General features: G+C 44.7%; 1 protein-coding gene across 5 annotated transcripts in view; it reads left to right on the top strand.

Annotated features, from left to right (window-relative positions):
* Positions 1 to 18297, top strand: part of txlnb (taxilin beta) — a 40715-nt gene that overhangs the window by 12591 nt on the left and 9827 nt on the right. For all 5 annotated transcript variants that reach the window (XM_033025995.1, XM_033025997.1, XM_033025998.1 and 2 more), the window contains exons 4-7: positions 5304 to 5474; positions 9167 to 9361; positions 10718 to 10837; positions 13077 to 13151. In XM_033025995.1, coding sequence (XP_032881886.1) covers positions 5304 to 5474; positions 9167 to 9361; positions 10718 to 10837; positions 13077 to 13151 — 561 coding nt within the window. The remainder of the gene's footprint in view (positions 1 to 5303; positions 5475 to 9166; positions 9362 to 10717; positions 10838 to 13076; positions 13152 to 18297) is intronic.

Below are 18297 nucleotides of genomic sequence, written 5' to 3'. Positions count from 1 at the left end.
TATCATACTCTCATCACAGCAGGATGTCCCAAAGAACTAGATAGCCAACGAGGTACCCCAAACTAGAGTAATCTAATGAAAAACATAAAAGTAGACTGCAAATGCTTCCATGGATCAGTAAAAAGGAAAACCTCAGCAAAGATTAATGTGGGTTCCTTACAGACCGAGACAGAAGAAATTATAAAGTCACGGCATGAAAGCAGGCCCTTTAACTCGGGACAGCATGGTGGCACAGCGGTACAGTTGTTGCCTTACAAAGCCAGAGATCCGGGTAGGATAGAATTAGTGTATGGGGTGATTGTTGGTCGGTGTGGACTCGGTGGGCCGAAGGGCCTGTTTCCACGCTGTATCTCTAAACTAAAACTAAACTCAGCACGTCCATGTCAGCCAAGATGTCTTTCTGAGCTGGTGCCATTGTCTGTGTTTGGGGCCATATCCCACCAAACCTTTTCTATCCATGTACTTGTCCAAATGCCTTTTAAATGGTGTAATTGTACCTGCCCCTACAGGTTCCTCCAGCAACACATTCCATATACACACCATCCTTCTTGTGACAATGTTGCCCATTTAAACTTTCCACTTATTCATACCCCTTATGATTTTTATATACCCCTATAAGATTCTAGGGAAAATAGCCCAGCCTCACTTTACAGCTAAATCCCTCCAATCCCGGTAACGTCCTTATGTTTTTATTCCAACGAATAACCATAGAAAAAGTGGGATTCATTCAAGATAATGTGGCTAATTAGTACGTGGAGCCAGAAGGTTTACGTGAGGTCCGAAATGAACACTTTTCATCAGGATTCACAAAGGAAAAAACTTTGTGGTTGGAGAATTCGGTGTAGGTTTTGGTGAAAGTCTTGTGCAAATTCACAAACTGATTATTTTGGCATAAAGAAGACAGATGGTAGAGGATTGTTTTTGTGACTGAATACCTGTTACTACGAATGTCCCACAACAATCGGTGCTGGAGCCCTTTAGGGATTCGTTTAGTTGGGCCCATTGGCTGGCATGGACAAGTTGTGCCCTGACTTGATCTGGTTTTGAAGGAGGTGTCTATAGGTGGCACTGATTGTCATCTTTCCAAAATTCTAGACGTTTGAGAGTGCTTCCCTCAGAATGTAAAGTAGCAATTGTAACCCCCACTATTTAAGTAAGGTAGGAGAGAGAAAACTGGAAACCATTTTCCAATTAGCCTGGCACAAGTAATAGAGTAAATCCTAGCATCTATTATTTAAGAAGTTGCAACAGGGGCCATAGAAAATATTGTCAACTTTGAATATTGAAAGAGAGATCATGTTTGACAAATCTATTAGAATGTTTTGAATTTCTAACAGTGGAATAAATAAGAAGGAACAAATAGATGTAATGCATTTGAACTTTGCTTTATATTATACTTGCATCACAGCAGGATGAGTTATTACACAAGAGTCGAACATATGTGTTGGGAGTAAATATGACTGTGGACTGAGTTCAAGAGAGAAACCATAATGAATAATTTTCAGGTTGGAAGAGTGTAACTAGTAGAGATGCCACAAGGTCCATCTGTCATTATGGATTATACATATGTGGGGACTGTAAACTACGTATCCATATTTACCAATTACACAAAAATTAATACAAAGAACGATATCAACGCCGGTTGCAAGGAAGTTACATGGAGACCTCAAAAAAAGTAAATGGTTAGGAGCATGGCAGATAGTGTTTACATGGTAAAATATGAGGACATCCACTTTGGTTGAAAAGGATAGAAAATAGGAGTTTATTTTAAAAGGTGAGCGATTGACATGTGTTGGTGTTAAGGAGAACTTGATTATCAATGAAAGTTAACACGCAGGTACCAGAACCAATTAGACTTCTAGTGACGGCTGTGGAGGCCAGGCCATTGCGTATTTTTAAAGTGGAGATTCACAGATTCAATGATCAGTAAGGGTTTCAAAGGTTATTGGGAGAAGGGCAGGAGAATGCTGAGTCCTTCAGAAAGTCTTTGATAGAATACTACAGGAGAGTTGTGGGAAGATAGAAGGGAAAGATAGATCAGTCATGATTGAATGATGGAGTAGATTTGATCGGCCGAATGGTCTAATTGTGCTCCTATGACATGAACATGAGCTTATGTATTAAGGAGGCAAACAGTCCATTGGTCTTTTTTGTCAAAGGATTTGGGTATCATTCTGCTATTTAACACTGAGATGAGGAAAAACTTCTTAGGACAGCGATGAGGAAAAACATCTTCACCCCGAGAGTTGTGAATCTGTGGAATTCTCTGCCACAGAGCGCAGTGGAGGCCAATTCACTGGATGTTTTCATGAGAGAGTTAGATTTAGTCCTTGGGGCTAAAAGAATCAAGGAATATGGGGGGAAAAGCAGGAAATGGGTAATGATTTTAGATGATCAGCCATGGTCATATTGAATGGTGGTGCTGGCTCAAAGAGCCGAATGGCCTACTCCTGCACGTATTTTTCCATGTTTCTTTGTAACTGGAATATTATGCACGGTCTGGTCTCCTTATCCAAGGAAGGATATAGTTGTAATTGTAGCAGTTCATTAAATTGATGTTTGGACTAGGGATCTTCTGAGAGGGGATTAAGCAAACCAAGGCCACGCTTCCTCGAGTTTAGTAGAACAAAAGGAGCTCATATTGTAACGGTTCCCATGAGCCTTGGACAGGTAGATGACAGAATGATGTTTCGCCTGGTTGGATAGCTGGAATCAAACATCAGTGTCAAAATTAAAAAATAGGCCATTTAGTACATGATGAGAAATGTCTTCACCCAGAGACTAGTATTTATTTTCAATTTTCTTCACAACAGAACTGTGGAAGTTTAGTCACTGAGTTTACTCGAGACAGGATTTTTCGATAGTGAAGTGTGTGGTTCCTGCACATTTTTGGAATGTGGGAGTACACCGGAGCACCAGGAGAAAACCCACACAGGGGAGAAAATACATACTCCGTGCAGACAGCATTCATAGTCAGAATCAAACCCGGGTCTCTGATGCTGTAAGGCAGCAACACTGTGGCCTGTGCCACTGTGCCATCCCATCCTATGGCAGAATTTATCTCCCATGTTATTGTCGTTTGTGTAATGGAAATTCTCCATTACAGAATTCACAAATCATTCCCTAAAAAGTTCTCCCTTACCGAATAGATGCAGTATTTTTGGGTTCCTGTTGGGGTCACTACAGAGGCCAATATGGCTCCCTGCTGCCATCTTCAGGGATGTAGCAGTACTCCTTACCTTCCAAAAATATCCATGTCAAAATGTTGCTGATGGGATCGAACCATCAGTCACATCTTCCCATTTCCGCCTTTTTCTGCTTTTGGTAGAAACCACTCTACTCAATCTTGTCTATTGTATTCGGTATGGCCTCCTTTACATCAGCGAAGCCAAGCGTAGACATGGCGACTGCTACGCAATCACTTGAAATCATAGGGTCACACAGCATGGAAGTAGGCCTTTCAGACCAACTCCCCATGCTGACTAAGATGCCCCATTTACACTTGTCCCGGCTGCCCATGTATGGCTCATATCCCTCTAAACCATTCCTATCCATGTACCTGGCCAAATGTATTTTAGATGTTGTTATACTCCTGCCTCAACTACTTCCTCTGGCAGCTCGTTCCATATAACCACTACCCACTGTGTGGAAAAAGTTGCCCCGCAGGTTAGTATTAAATCTTTCCCCTCTCACCTTAACTTGCGCAGTGTGTGCAAATTCCAGTATTTAAATCGGATATAGGACATTTGGACAGAAGCATGGAATGTGAAAGGTTTAGAGGGATGAGGGTCACATGCAGGCAAATGGACTAGTGTAAATGGACATCTTGGTCAGCATGGACGTTGTGTTGAAGAGCCTATTTCACCGTTGTATGTGCCTTGATGTTAGGTAGCACGCCTGCTGTCCAATGTGTTTGATGAGGTACCTGGTGTATCCAGTAACCAATTACCATTTCCTGGGAATTTCCAACTCCTTTCATAAGGAAAGAGCTATGATGTGATCCGACCTCTCTGGGGATGGATGGTTGTGTTTCACCATGTTGAAATGTAAATTTCATGGGAAGATGGTCATAGAGTAATACAGCATGGAAATAGGCCCTTCGGCCCAACTTGCCCACAACGACCAATATGTCCCATCTACACTAGTCCCACTTGCCTGTGTTTGGCACAGACCCCACTAAATCTGTCTCATCCATGTACCGAAGATAGACAGAAAATGCTGGGGTAACTCAGCGGAACAGGCAGCATAACTGGACAGAAGGAATGGGTGATGTTTCAGTTCTCGATCCGAAACGTCATCCATTCCTTCTATCCAGAGATGCTGCCTGTCCCGCTGAGTTACTCCAGCATTTTGTGTCTTTATTGGGTGTAAACCAGCACCTGCAGTACCTTCCTACACTATCCATATACCTGTCTAATTGCTTGCTTCGTAAACATTTCGAAAATCAGGTTAAAATATCAGGAATTAAGATTACAGAAAGTAAGCATGCAGGTACAGCAGGCAGTGAAGAAACCTAATGGCATGTTGGCCTCCATAACGAGGAGTTGAGTATTGGAGCAAAGAGGTCCTTCTGCGGTTGTACAGGGCCCTGGTGAGACCACATATGGAGTATTGTGTGCCATTTTGGTCTCCAAATTTGAGGAAGGACATTCTTGCTATGGAGGGAGTGCAGCGCAGGTTCACCAGGTTAATTCCCGGGATGGCGGGACTGTAATATGTTGAAAGAATGGTGCGACTGGGCTTGTATACACTAGAATTTAGAAGGATGAGAGGGAATTATATTGAAACATATAAGATTATTAAGGGATTGGACATGCTAGAGGCAGATAACATGCTCCCGATGTTGTGGGAGTGCAGGACCATGGGGCACGGTTTAAGAATAAGGGGTAGGACATCTAAATCGGAGATGAAGAAAATCTTTCACCCAGATAGTTGTGAATCTGTAGAATTCTCTGCCTCCGAAGGCAGTGGAGGCAGATTCTCTGGATGCTTTCAAGAGAGAATTAGATAGAACTCTTAAAGTTAGCGGAGTCAAGGGATATGTGGGGAAGACCGTAACGGGGTACTGATTGTGGATGATCAGCCATGATCACAGTGAATGACGGTGCTGGCTCAAAGGGCGAATGGCGTACGCCTGCACCTATTGTCTATTGAACCATTGGATTAGATTATCAACGTCAGGGTGATTGGAGTGGGTGGTCTTGTGTCACGGGGATGATGTTCCTCCTGCTGTTGCTGGCCAGTGCCAAGTGTTCCTCAGTCACCCAGTGACCCTCTGGTGTGTGCCTGTTGTCTACCTGCAGCTGGAGGAGTACCGGGGAGAGCAGAAGCAGAGGAAGTTGGTCCAGAAGAAGCAGACGCAGCTGACCAAGGAGAAGGATCATCTACAGGGTGAACATACCAGGGCCATCCTAGCCCGCAGCAAGCTCGAGAGTCTGTGCCGGGAGCTCCAGAGACACAACAGGACCCTCAAGGTGCGTAGTACAGGGAACAATCCCCAGCTTAAAGTAAGATAGCAACCATTAAACCCTACACGTGAGTAACTCTCGTAAACACAGCTCGCCGTCTGTTGTCTGCTGACAGAGCGGAGAGAAGACAATCTCAGTGTAGGAAGGAAGTTCAAGTTCAAGTTTATTGTCATGTGTCCCTGATAGGACAATGAAATTCTTGCTTTGCTTCAGCACACAGAACATAATAGGCATTGACTACAAAACACATGAATAAATAAACTGATAAAGTGCAAATAACAAATAATGGGTTATAATGTTCAGAGTTTTGTCCGAGCCAGGTTTAATAGCCTGATGGCTGTGGGGCAGTAGCTATTCCTGAACCTGGTCGTTGCAGTCTTCAGGCTCCTGTACCTTCTACCTGAAGGTAGCAGGGAGATGAGTGTGTGGCCAGGATGGTGTGGGTCTTTGATGATACTGCCAGCCTTTTTGAGGCAGCGACTTCGATAAATCCCCTCGATGGAAGGAAGGTCAGAGCCGATGATGGACTGGGCAGTGTTTACTGCTTTTTGTAGTCTCTTCCTCTCCAGGGCGCTCAAGTTGCCGAACCAAGCCATGATGCAACCGATCAGCATGCTCTCTACTATGCACCTGTAGAAGTTAGAGAGAGTCCTCCTTGACAAACCGACTCTCCGTAATCTTCCCAGGAAGTAGAGGCGCTGATGTGCTTTCTTGATAATTGCATCAGTGTTCTCGAACCAGGAAATATCTTCAGAGATGTGCACGCCCAGGAATTTGAAGCTCTTGACCCTTTCAACCATTGACCCGTTGATATAAACGGGACTGTGGGTCCCCATCCTACTCCTTCCAAAGTCCACAATCGGTTCCTTGGTTTTGCTGGTGTTGAGGGCCAGGTTATTGTGCTGGCACCATATGGACAGTTGCTCAATCTCTCTTCTATACTCGGACTCATCCCCATCAGTGATACGTCCCACGACAGTGGTGTCGTCAGCAAACTTGATGATGGAGTTCGCACTATGACCGGCTACGCAGTCATGAGTATAGAGTGAGTACAGCAGGGGGCTGAGCACGCAGCCTTGAGGTGCTCCCGTACTGATTGTTATCGAGTCTGACACATTTCCACCAATATGAACAGACTGTGGTCTGTGGATGAGGAAGTCGAGGATCCAATTGCAGAGGGATGCGCAGAGACCCAGTTCTGCGAGTTTGGTAACCAGCTTGGAGGGGATGATAGTATTAAATGCCGAGCTGTAATCAATGAATAACAGCCTGACATATGAGTGTTTGTTGTCCAAGTGGTCCAGAGCGGAGTGGAGGGCCAGCGAGATCGCATCCACCGTTGATCTGTTGTGACAGTAAGCGAACTGCAGTGGGTCCAGGTTTGTGTCAAGGTAGGAGTTGATTTTCGCCATGATCAACCTCTCGAAGCACTTCATCACCACAGGCGTTAGTGCCACAGGTTGGTAGTCATTGAGGCGTGTCACCTTACTCTTCTTGGGCACTGGAATAATTGATGCCCTTTTGAAGCAGGTGGGAACCTCAGACCTCTATAGTGACAGGTTGAAAATGTCTGTAAAAACTCCAGCCAGTTGGTCCGCACAGGTTTTTAGAACACGACCGGGTATACCATCAGGTCCAGGTGCTTTTCGGGGGTTCACCCCTCTGAAGGATTTCCTGACGTCTGCCTCTGTGACTGAGACTGAGATACCATCACAGCGAATGGGGGCTCCATGCAGATGCTGGTTTAAACCGAAGATAGACACAAAATTCTGGAGCAACTCAGCGGGGCATCTATGAAGTGAAGGAATGGGTGACGTTTCGGGTCGAGACCCTTCTTCAGACTGAAAACAATCTCGGTATTCTCCTTCGGTTGGTGTTACCATGGACAGAGCTGGTTTAAATGGGTTGGGGGTGGGGAGTGGATCACACAGTGGTAGGGTGCCTCAGGTGTGAGGAGATCTGACAGAAGTATATAAATTATAGAGATATAGATCCGGGAGGCAGTTAGAAAACCTTTTCTCAGGGTGAATAATGACAAATACTAAAGGGCATAGCTTTAAGGTGCGATGGGCAAAGTATAAGTAAGATGTGTGGGGCAAGTTTTCTTTTTTACACAGAATGTGGTGAGTGCCTGGAACACATTGCTGGGGTGGTGATGGAAGCAGATACAATGGTGGCAAGCATGAGGCTTTTAGATTGTCACATGCACATCCAGGGAATGGTGAGATATGGATCCCACAGAGGGAAAGAAGATTACTTTAACTTGTTTGGCACAGGCATTGTAGGCTGAATAATCTGTTCCTATGCTGTACTGTTTTATGTTCTCTGGTCAAACCAGGTACAGGAAGATCAGCAGATTCCACCATCCACAAAATAAAATGTTCCATTAGTGTTTGACTTAAAAAAAGTTTCTGGGAATTCTTTAAAAAGTGAAGCAAGCATATTTCACAGTAGGTTAATTGGCCATGGCAAAGTACCTTGATGTGCGGGTGAGTAAATAGCATGTGAGGGAAATTGATGAGAATGTGGGAGAATTAAACGGATTGGTGTGAATTGATTGGCATGTACTCGAAGGGCTGAAGGGCCAGTTCCCAATTGAATAACTCAATGGGTTTTTTTCCTTCCTCACTATCCCATCTTAACCTCTCCCCCTTTTTCTTTCTTACTTTCTCCATTTTTTCTTTCCACACTATTCATCCTTTGCCTCCCCATTTCTCTTCACCTTTCCTCTTTCTCTCTCCCATGCTTTCTGCCTCATACCTCTCTCTCCCTCCTCCCCCCCCCCCCCCCCCCCCCCGCCCCACCTTAATGCATTACCCAACATTCTCGCTCTCCCTCTCCCACATTTTCTCTCTCTTCCTCATTGACTGCTTATCGAGTCCACATCACAAGATTAGAAATTGTTCAGCCAGAGCTGAACGCACTTCTCGGAATCTGCATACAGTGGCGTCTTGCACTTCTTGTGCTTCTTGTGCGTGGTGGTGGAAAGATTGGTGGAAACAGGGCCGCGACGTGAACGCTCTTTCCTTGACTCCCCCCCCCCCCCCCCCTCATTGAAAACATTTGAGGAAGGACATTCTTGCTATTGAGGGAGTGCAGCGTAGGTTCACAAGGTTAATTCCCGGGATGGCGGGACTGTCATATGCTGAGAGAATGGAGCGGCTGGGCTTGTATACTCTGGAATTTAGAAGGATGAGAGGGAATCTTATTGAAACATATAGGATTATTAAGGGTTTGAACACGCTAGAGGCAGGAAACATGTTCCCAATGTTGGGGGAGTCCAGAACCAGGGGCCACAGTTTAAGAATAAGGAGTAAACCATTTAGAATGGGGATGTGGAAACACTTTTTCACACAGAGAGTTGTGAGTCTGTGGAATTCTCTGCCTCAAAGGTTGGTGGAGGCCGGTTCTCTGGATACTTTCAAGAGAGAGCTAGATAGGGCTCTTAAAGATAGCACAGGGGATATGGAGAGAAGGCAGGAACGGGATACTGATTGGGGATGATTAGCCATGATCACATTGAATGGCGGTGCTGGCTCGAAGGGCCGAATGGCCTACTCCTGCACCTATTGTTTATTGACTGTCTTGCTCAATCTCCTCCCCTCTCCCCCTTTATTTTCTTCTCTCTCCCTCATTCTCTTCCCCACCCCCTCTCCCTCTCCCTTACCTACGTACCTGATGCCTCCCCCCTGCCACAGGAGGAGAGTTTACAACGAGCAAGGGAAGAGGAAGCGAAACGGAAGGAGGTGACCAAGCATTTCCAGGACACCCTGGTCGACATTCAGACCCAGATAGACCAGCACACCCAGCGGAACATCAAGCTGGGTGAGGAGAACACGGAGCTGGCCAGCAAGCTGCAAACCATCATTGAACAATATGAGTCTCGAGAGGAGGTAATGACCAGGGCAGGAAGCCAGGCAGTCTGTTCCTTACACAACATCTGAAGCTCCTGCCCAGTATAGACGTCTTTCACGTTGGCATCTTAGTCAGCATGGACGCATTGGTCTTGTTTCCACGCTGTATGACTATGTTTTACAGCTAGTAATTGGAAGAAAATGCATTCAGTGCCACAACCGTGCCAAGATTTTAATTGGTAAAGGGGTAGAAGGAGAGCATTGTATCCACACAAGCCATAAAGGAGCCCTTAGTCAATAGCCCTGCCAGAACTACTATACCGATCCAGGTCCTTGTAAATACGATGAGATTATCAGCCTCCATTGCCCATCCAGGGACCTCTCCCCATCCAGGTGAAATTGATTTCTTCAACTGCCTAGTTTAGTTTAGTGTAGAGATGCAGCGCAGAAACAGGTCCTGCGGCCCACTGTGCCCATGCCGACCAGCGGTTCCTGCACACTAACACTATCCTACGTACACTAGGGACAATCCACCTCTTTGTCTTCCTCACTTGTCACCTCCATCCTTGGTTACTCTATCCACTCTTTTCTCTCCCATCTGACTCATTTGCCAATCAAGTGCACAAGTTATAGGAGTAGAATTAGGCCATTCGGCCCATTGAGTCAACTCCGCCATTCAATCATGGTTGATCAATTCCTCCTAATCCCATTTTCCTGCCTTCTCCCCATAACTCTCGACACCCGTTCTAATCAAGAATTTGTTTATTTCTGCCTTAAAGATATCCACTGACATGGCCTCCACAGCATTCTGTGGCAATGTTCCACAGATGAACTACCCTCTGACTTTCCTCCTCACCTCCTTTCTAAAAGAGCACCCTTTAATTCTGAGACTATGACGTCTGGTCCTAGACTCTCCCACCAGTGGAAACATCCTTTCCACATCCATTCTATCTATGCCTTTCATTATTCAGTAAGTTTCAATGACGTTCCCCCTCAACCTTCTAAACTGCAGCGAGTAGAGGCCCAATGCTGTCAAACATGCATCATATGCTAATCAACCCCCTCCTTACCTCGATCCACCTGTCACTTGCCAGCTCTTGGTCCATCCCTTCCCCTCACCTCTCTCCACCTGCTGCCTCCCCTCCACTCCATCAGTCTGCAGAAGGATTCCTGCCCAAAACACCGTTTGTCCATTTCCCTCCACAGATGCTGCCTGACCTGTAGTGTTCCTCCAGCAATTTGTTTAAGGTTTTACTGTCTGTAGTCTCTTGTGTCTCTTGAGGCAGTGGGAAATTGGAGTTGGGCTTACTCACTGCGCAAAAGCTCTTGAACCGGTTTCGCCAGAATGCAGTCAGTAACCATTTTGTCTGCCCGTGTGTTTAATCTCCCCTGCAGCACTTTGAGAAGATCTTCAAGCACAGGGATCTGCAGCAACAACTGGCAGATGCAAAGCTACTGCACGGACAGGAACTGATTAAAGAGGCTGACGAACGGCATGGGCAAGAACGAGAATATGCAAGTATTGGCCGATCTTTCCAACCACAAGGAGATATGTTCATCTAACCTCACATCTCTGTTCACCCACCATCGGTGTGGATGTCCGTCAATTCCTCAAGGGTCGGTATAGTGGAGCAGCGGTATAGTTGCTGCCTTACAGCGCCAGAGACCCGGGTTCGATCCTGACTACGGGTGCTCTCTGTACGGAGTTTGTACGTTCTCACCGTGACCTGCGTGGGTTTTTCCCTGGGTGCTCTGGTTTCCTCCCACACCCTTATGACGTACAGGTTTGTAGGTTAATTTGGCTTCCGTAATTGTAAATTGTCCCTAGTCTGTAGGGTTTTGCTAGTGTATGGGGATCACTGGTCAGCATGGACTCGGTGGGCCAAAGGACCGGTTTCTATGCTGTATCTCTAAACTAAACTAAACTAAGTTAAATCAGCCAATTCTTTTTGAGGGATGTGGGCCTGATGTACGCAAATGGGACAAACTCAGGTAGGCAACTTTGTTGGCATGGACAAGTTAGGTTGAAGGACCTGTTTTCAAGGTATATGACTCTGACTCTAAGTGTTGGTCAGCTCTTAGATTATTTTGTAGAATATAGTTAGTTAAACACATGCCTGGTGTTATAGAGAATCATGGAGAGAGATATAGCATGGAAACAAGCCCTTCAACCATTCAGCCTTTGAGTTCACCAAGACTATTAACCACCTATTTGCACTAATATTCCATTAATCCTATCTTTATTCTCCATATATTCCCCATCAACTCCCTCAAGATTCTACTCACAAGCCCACCAGGGAAAACTTATAGTAGCCAATTAACCAACCAGCCCACCCGTCTTTGGGTTGTGGGAGGAAACCGGAGTTCCTGGAGGAAACCCACATGTTCACAGGTAGAACATGCAGTGAGATATGGGCCAAATGCAGTCAAATGAGACTAGCTCAGCTACAACAGCAGGTCGGCATGGATGTGTTGGGCCGAAGGGACTTATTCCATGCTGTTGGGCTCCATGGCCCAGGTCACTGAAGCTGTAATGTAGCAGCTCTACTGGCTGTGCCGCCCTTGCTCGTGCTGGTAGGAAGCCAAGAGGAGTAGATGCGAAAGCCTTTCTTTTACCTCAACAAGGAGAGCTGGTGACCAGATCTGTGTGTGACACTCCAGGGGATCTTCCCATCGCCGAGAGAGTTTTGCATCCATCCCACATAAACTAGGCAGAGCAGGAGACTGGGCAGACTGTCTGAGGGAATTGGCAAAGTTGTCTGGCACAGCCTGAAGTACTGCTGCCTCATAGACCCAGCGACCCAGGCCCAATCCTGACCTTGGGTGCTGTCTGTGTGGAGTTTGCACGTTCTCCCTCCAACCCCAATGGTTTTACCCAAATGCTCCAGCTCCTACGCACATCCCTAAAACATATGGGTTAGTAAGTTAAGCAGCCGCTGTAAATTTTCCCTGGTGTATGGCTGAGCGATAGAACGTAGGAAGAGCGGATGGGAATATGGAGAGAATAAAATGGGATCAGTATTGGATTGACATAGATGGATGGCTGGCACAGACTCAGTGGGCTGAAAGGCCTGCTGCCATGCTGTATGACTTCATCTATGACTCTATTTAACCCCTCCAGCCTGCTCCACCATTGGAATAACCACACACTTCATTATAACCAGTTGTACCAGAGCTGCTGATGAACCCCAGTTATGATGGACCGAAGGGCCTGTCTCCATGCTGTATGGCTCTATGACTCTGACTCTATGTGGAGTGGCTCAGAAGGGAGATTAAAGGGTAGTGAGTGATCATGAGGTGTTGCCCATCATGAGGGTTTGTGCAGGCTTGAACGACCAGTTTCAGTTTAGTTTATTGTCACGTGTACCAAGGTACAGCTAAAAGCTTTTGTTGCGCGCTAACCAGTCAGTGGAAAGACAATGCATGATTACGATCGAGCCATCTACAGCTGGTGTTTTCTTGAGTTCCATCTCTGCCAAATATTAGTGTTGGCACTGGTACTGGAATCTGGAGAGAGTTGATGGAATGTAAAGGGGAGTAAAAATGGCATTAGTGGAAGATTAGTGAAAATAGATGCAGATTTAATTTAAATTAAATTAAAACTAATTTAAAATCCAGTTAAATTTTTAACTGTTGATATAGATGCTGAAATATGTTTTTTGGATGTGGAGGAGTAGGGTGGGGAGGTGGGGGGTAGCTGTCATTCATGGCTAATTGGCTGTTTTCCATCTCTCTCAATGTCTCCCTTCAATAGCTACTGACCCAAGCTGCTGAGTGGAAGCTGCAAACCAACATCATGAAGGAACAAGAGACACTGCTCAAGTCCCAGGTTGTTCCACTATTGATGTCGGCACGGAGGCGTTTGTGCACAGCTGCATGGTGTGCCAGCTGTGCCTCAGCTGCTGACTCGTTGATTCATACCCTTTGCATGGGAAGACATGCCCCTCCATTTTTAATGCACCCATCCCTAACACAAAAGTGAGACCTAACATAGCTGATACCAGTAAGTGTGATATTTTAACCTGTTGCTAATCATAAGAAGCACTTATTAAAGAGTTTGGTTGGAAAGCTCCACAAGATGCTGTATTAAGCAATGAGATGAATGGTACTTCTACCCATTTTATGGGTGGAGTAGGGTGCAAATGTCAAGAACTGGATGTTTTCAAACCAAGGGGATCCTTTACTTCGAAACCCAAGAGACTGCGGGCGCTGGAATCTGGAGCAACAAACAATCAGGGGGTCGGGAAGCATCTGTGGAAGGAGATGAACAATTAACTTTTTGGGTCAGGACCCTGCTTCTGGACTGGAAGGGTAGAGGGGAGATGACCATTAAGGAGGAGAGGGCATCCACAAAATAGGGCAGAAAGAGACTTATTTTAACACCATCTCCAGTAATGTGGCACTCCCTCAGTTGTGCATTAGGATGCCAACCTGCTTTCTGGGCCCCCATCTACAGTCTGGCATGGACCTGCCTTCTGCAATACCAAAACATTTTGTAGCTAATGCATGTCCTTACATCATGCTTTCATTAGTTATTCATTTGTGCCAGGTTTTACAATTTGATCTTGCAAATGTTGGGGACGCAGCTCAGTGGGAGAGCACATGTTTTGCATATATGAGGCTCTGGGTTCAATTCCTGGCAATGCCACACTGGTACCTGTGATTTTTTTCTTTCCAATACCAGTATATTGGCAAGGATCTTAACTAAGTTCCAGACGTGATGGGGAGGAGAAAATTGTGTCTGGTTAAGAAAGTTAAACACCCACAGAACAGCAAAGTCGATCTAATGTTGCCTCAGGAAACCATAACGTTAAGGGCAATGGTTACTGAGCATTATGACTGGAAGGTTGACACCAGTGGGGTTCCACTGACTTGGTTCTCAAACCATTTTGTTATCGACATTAGATTTGGATCTAATTGTAGGGAACGGAAGGAAGATAATACAATTGAGCATGTATTTAAAATTGCGGATGACAGCTTTAGACTGCAGGATGATAGAGATATCTATAGGCAAACTTGAAAGTGCTTGACGAAGAGTGCTATAGACTGCTATAGGTGGGGCGATGGGGTTCATATGGAAGTATACCCACTGGTCAAGTTGGACTGAATGGTCTGTTTCCATGCTGAGTGATACTGTATGGCCAGAAAAAATATCAAATACAGCAAAGTGGAAATTGAAGTACAAGGCCAGGTTGAAGTACAATGAATGGAAAGATATTGAATGGTGTGGGTGAACAAAGGAAGTGTGGATGTAACAAGTAGAATGGATAAGGGAGAGCTAGTGGATGTAGTGTATCTGGACTTTCAAAAAGCCTTTGACAAGGTCCCACACAAGAGATTAGTGTGCAAAATTAGAGCACATGGTATTGGGGGTAGGGTATTGACATGAATAGTGAACTGGTTGGCAGACAGGAAGCAAAGAATAGGAATTAACGGGTCCTTTTCAGGATGGCAGGCAGTGACTAGTGGGGTGCCACAAGGCTGAGTCCTGGGACCCCAGTTGTTTACATTACATTTTAACGATTTAGACAAGGGAATTAAAAGTAACATCTCCAAGTTTGCGGATGACACAAAGCTGAGTGGCAGTGTGAGCTGCGATGAGGATGCTATGAGGCTGCAGGGTGACTTGAATAGGTTGGGTGAGTGGGCAGATGCAGTATATGTGGATAAATGTGAGGTTATCCACTTTGGTGGCAAGAACAGGAAGCAGATTATTATCTGAATGGTGTCAGATATGGAAAAGGGAAGGTGCAACGAGACCTGGGTGTGCTTGTACATCAGTCACTGAAAGTAATCATGCAGGTACAACCGGCAGTGAAGAAAGCTAATGGTATGTTGGCCTTCATTGCGAGATAATTTGAGTTTAGGAGCAAGGAGGCCCTACTTCAGTTGTACAGGGCCAGGGTGAGATCACATCTGGAGTATTGTGTGCAATTCTGGTCTCCTAATTTGAGGAAGAACATTATTGCTATTGAGGGAGTGCAACGTAGGTTCACCAGGTTAATTCCCGGGATGGTGGGACTGACATATGATGAAAGAATGGGTCGACTGGGTTAATATTCACTGGAATTCAGAAGGATGTGATGGGATCTTATAGAAATATATACTGTAAAATTCTTAAAGGGTTTTTACAGGTTAGATGCAGGAAAAATGTTCCCGATGTTGGGGGAGTCCAGAACCAGGGGTCACATTTTAAGAATAAGGGGTAAGCCATTTAGGACTGAGATGAGGAAAAATGTTTTCACCCAGAGAGTTGTGAATCTGTGGAATTCTCTGCCACAGAAGGCAGTGGAGGCCAATTCACTGGATATTTTCAAGAGAGTTAGATTTAGCTCTTGGGGCTAAAGGTATCAAGGAATATGGGGAAAAAGCAGGAACAGGGTACTGATTTTAGATGATCAGCAATGATCATATTGAATGGCTCGAAGGGCCGTGTGGTCTACTGCTGTACCTATTTTTCTATGTATCTATGATCCATTGATCCTTCAAGACAGTAGGACAAATGAGCAAACATTGCTTTCCTTTTTTAGCTGAGGTTTAAAATATAAATGCATGGCATTCCTGCCAGATATGTATGTAAGATAGGATGATATAATAGATAGATATGTATGCAAGATATGCATTCTGAAGAAAGGTCCTGACCCGAAACGTCACTGATCGTTTTTTCTCCAGAGATGCTGCCTGACCAGTTGAGTTACTTCAGCACTCTGTGTATACAGTGTCTTCAGTATAAACCAGCATCTGTAGTTCTTTTCTACACAGAAAGAGAGAAAAGACTATGCCTTCCATCACAGTGGGTTCACTGTGATGGATGTTTGTGTGAACTTAATTGTGTGTATGTCTGTAGGACATTGTCTTTGTTTGTATGGCTGTGGAAACAAAATTTCGTTTGAGTCTCACTGGGGCTCAAATGACAATAAATTTGTATTGTATTGTATTGTATTGTATACAATATCCATCAGCCTCAGCTCGAGTACAGAAAACAGTTCTGATATTGCCTGGATTGGAGTGCTTTAGTTGCAAGCAGAGATTGGGTAAGGTGGGTTTATTATCACTAGAGAGGAGAACCTTAACCCTAATCATGATGTGCAAAAACTGTATATCTGTGGAATTCTCTGCCTCAGAGGGTGGTGGAGGCAGAGAATTCCACAGGATGCTTTCAAGAGAGAGCTAGATAGGGCTCTTAAAAATAGCGGAGTCAGGGAATATGGGGAGAAGGCAGGAACGGGGTACTGATTGGGGATGATCAGCCATGATCACATTGAATGGTGGTGCTAGCTCGAAGGGCCGAATGGCCTACTCCTGCACCTATTGTCTATCTATATACTATTATCAGTTCGGGAGGGCACAGGTTTACAGTCAGAGGAGATAAATAAAAAAATATTTCATGCAGAGGGTGGCAGTTATTTGTAATGAGGAGTCAGAGGAGGTGGTCGAGCAGATCTAATTATTACGTCTAAAAGTCATTTGGTCAGGTACTTAGTTAGGAATGGAGTAGAGGGATACATGTCTAATGGAGGCAAATGGGATTGTCTTTCTCAGCTGTTATCAGGCAACTGAACTGTCCTGTCTTCATCAGAGACCTTCAATCGGACTTTATCTTGCACTAAATGTTGTACCCTTTATCTTTTATCTATACATAGCGGCGATTGTAATCATGTATAGTCTTCTTTGACTAGAGAGCAAGCAAACAAAGGCTTTTCACTGTAACATGTGACAATATTAAACTAAACTAAACATTACAGTTGCCATGGACACATTAGGCTGAAAGGGCCTATTTCAGCACAATGTGATTCTATTATTCTATATAACCAGGTTCATGTTTTAAATTAAAAACAGTTAAAATGATTGTTTTACTGCAGATAGATTGAATTTTAGGAATAGCAAATTTCATATTGCCCATCAAAAGATTAAAACAATGTTAGGCAAACAGCTATACCTGTACTTTCAAAAAACATTCAGATATATATAATTATGAGAGACACAGATGGGGAGACAATCAGAATCTTTTTCCCTTAGCAATGTTATCAAAAACAGAGGACATAGTTTAAGGTGACAGAAAGGGAATCTGATGGGAAAGCTTTTCACACAGAGTGATTAGTATTTGGATCTCGCTGCCTGGGGTGGTGTTGTAATCAGATACAATCACTATGTCTGAGGCATTTAGACAATCACCAAAGGCATAGAAGGGTACATACCTAACTTGAGTAAATTGAATGAGTGGATACGGACAAAACAGTTGGCATGAACACAGTGGGCTGAAGGGCTCATTTCTGTGCTGTATGACTCCATGTCAGAATCAAATGAATACAGGGAAACTAAACCACTCGTGCAAGGACATAATTAGGAAAAATGTTGCAGTGATGTTGCAGTGAAGGGCGAGCATGTAGAATAGGTCACATGGAGGTTACAGGCATGACTACTTTATGCAGGAGCTCATCTATTCCACAAGACATGTCAGTGTTAGGCTGGACTGATGTTAGAAACAAGTATGTGCTTGGGCCGAGTCTGCTGTTTATAAATAAATGTGCTAATGTTCAGGTCCCTATAAATAAAGGCATTAGCGGGGGCAATATTGCATTGCTTGGTCAAAAGTGTATATGATTGTGCTGTGCACCTGGGCTGCTGCTGAATTTCAGATCAGGGAAGATCATGTATCAAAAATGATATAAATTCTAGGCTTGGGGCTAGATTCAGATAGGCTGTCATTTTAATTTTATACCCGAGGAGATCTCCACTTTACAACCATAGAGGTAATTTCTGAAATAGTTCTCTAGCATAACAAAACCATTTTTTGAGTGTACTCCACCAGTCCCTCCACCGTGGTGGTTAGACACCCCACTAAAAATATGAGTATGGGTATCATAGAACATCTATGGGGGGGGGGAGAGAGAAGGGGAGAGGGGGAGAAGGAGCGAGACGGAGTGGAGACAACTTTTAATGCCAGAGATACACAGCTGTGAAGCTTGGCGGAC

This window comes from Amblyraja radiata, chromosome 8, assembly GCF_010909765.2.
Source record: "Amblyraja radiata isolate CabotCenter1 chromosome 8, sAmbRad1.1.pri, whole genome shotgun sequence".
Classification (NCBI taxonomy): Eukaryota; Metazoa; Chordata; class Chondrichthyes; order Rajiformes; family Rajidae; genus Amblyraja; species Amblyraja radiata.
The sequence above is the reverse complement of the archived record's forward strand: the minus strand, read 5'-3'. Positions and strand labels throughout refer to the sequence as shown.